General features: G+C 26.3%; 1 protein-coding gene across 1 annotated transcript; it reads right to left on the bottom strand.

Moving 5' to 3' along the window:
- Positions 1-4: 4 nt before the first annotated feature.
- LOC108757407 (uncharacterized) lies at positions 5-505 on the bottom strand (the record flags this gene model as incomplete). Its single annotated transcript, XM_018521951.1, has 3 exons — positions 5-103; positions 202-313; positions 410-505. Coding segments are annotated over 3 exons (307 nt in total), but the record flags the coding sequence as incomplete, so codon positions are not given.
- Between the last annotated feature and the right edge of the window lie 12 nt (positions 506-517).

Below are 517 nucleotides of genomic sequence, written 5' to 3' on the forward strand. Positions count from 1 at the left end.
TCTTCATGTTGCTTAGCCCTAATTTCTCTTTGATATTTTCGTTCTTCTTTACTTTGTGATATGTAATCTTCTACAAGATCTTTTACTTTCCTCTTTTTATTACCTGAAATTATAATTATCAATCATCAAAGATGTTTATTTTATATCTCACGTATTTTGTTTGTACATATACATTTTTATATACAATATTATATGCTTTACTTTTTTCTGGTTTATTTTCCAATATATTTTCCTTTTCTTCCGTTCCTACATGTGATCCTGCAACTGCCAAAGGCTGAACCCACGGTTTTTTTTCAAATAATTCTTGCATGATATGAAGTGCATGTTTAATTAATGTATAAATATACCATATATTACAGTCATATATCTTAAAATGAAATTTTAAGAATGTTTGAAATATTCTCATTACCTTGAAGTATTCCCATTCTTTTCTATTATTTAAGCTTTTTTTATTATGATCCAAAACACATTTATATTGTCGTTTAAGGGCTTGAAATTTTGTCGAACATTTAAATCC

The sequence above is a fragment of the Trachymyrmex cornetzi genome, unplaced genomic scaffold (assembly GCF_001594075.2).
Source record: "Trachymyrmex cornetzi isolate Tcor2-1 unplaced genomic scaffold, Tcor1.1 C3765910, whole genome shotgun sequence".
In the NCBI taxonomy this organism is placed as follows: Eukaryota; Metazoa; Arthropoda; class Insecta; order Hymenoptera; family Formicidae; genus Trachymyrmex; species Trachymyrmex cornetzi.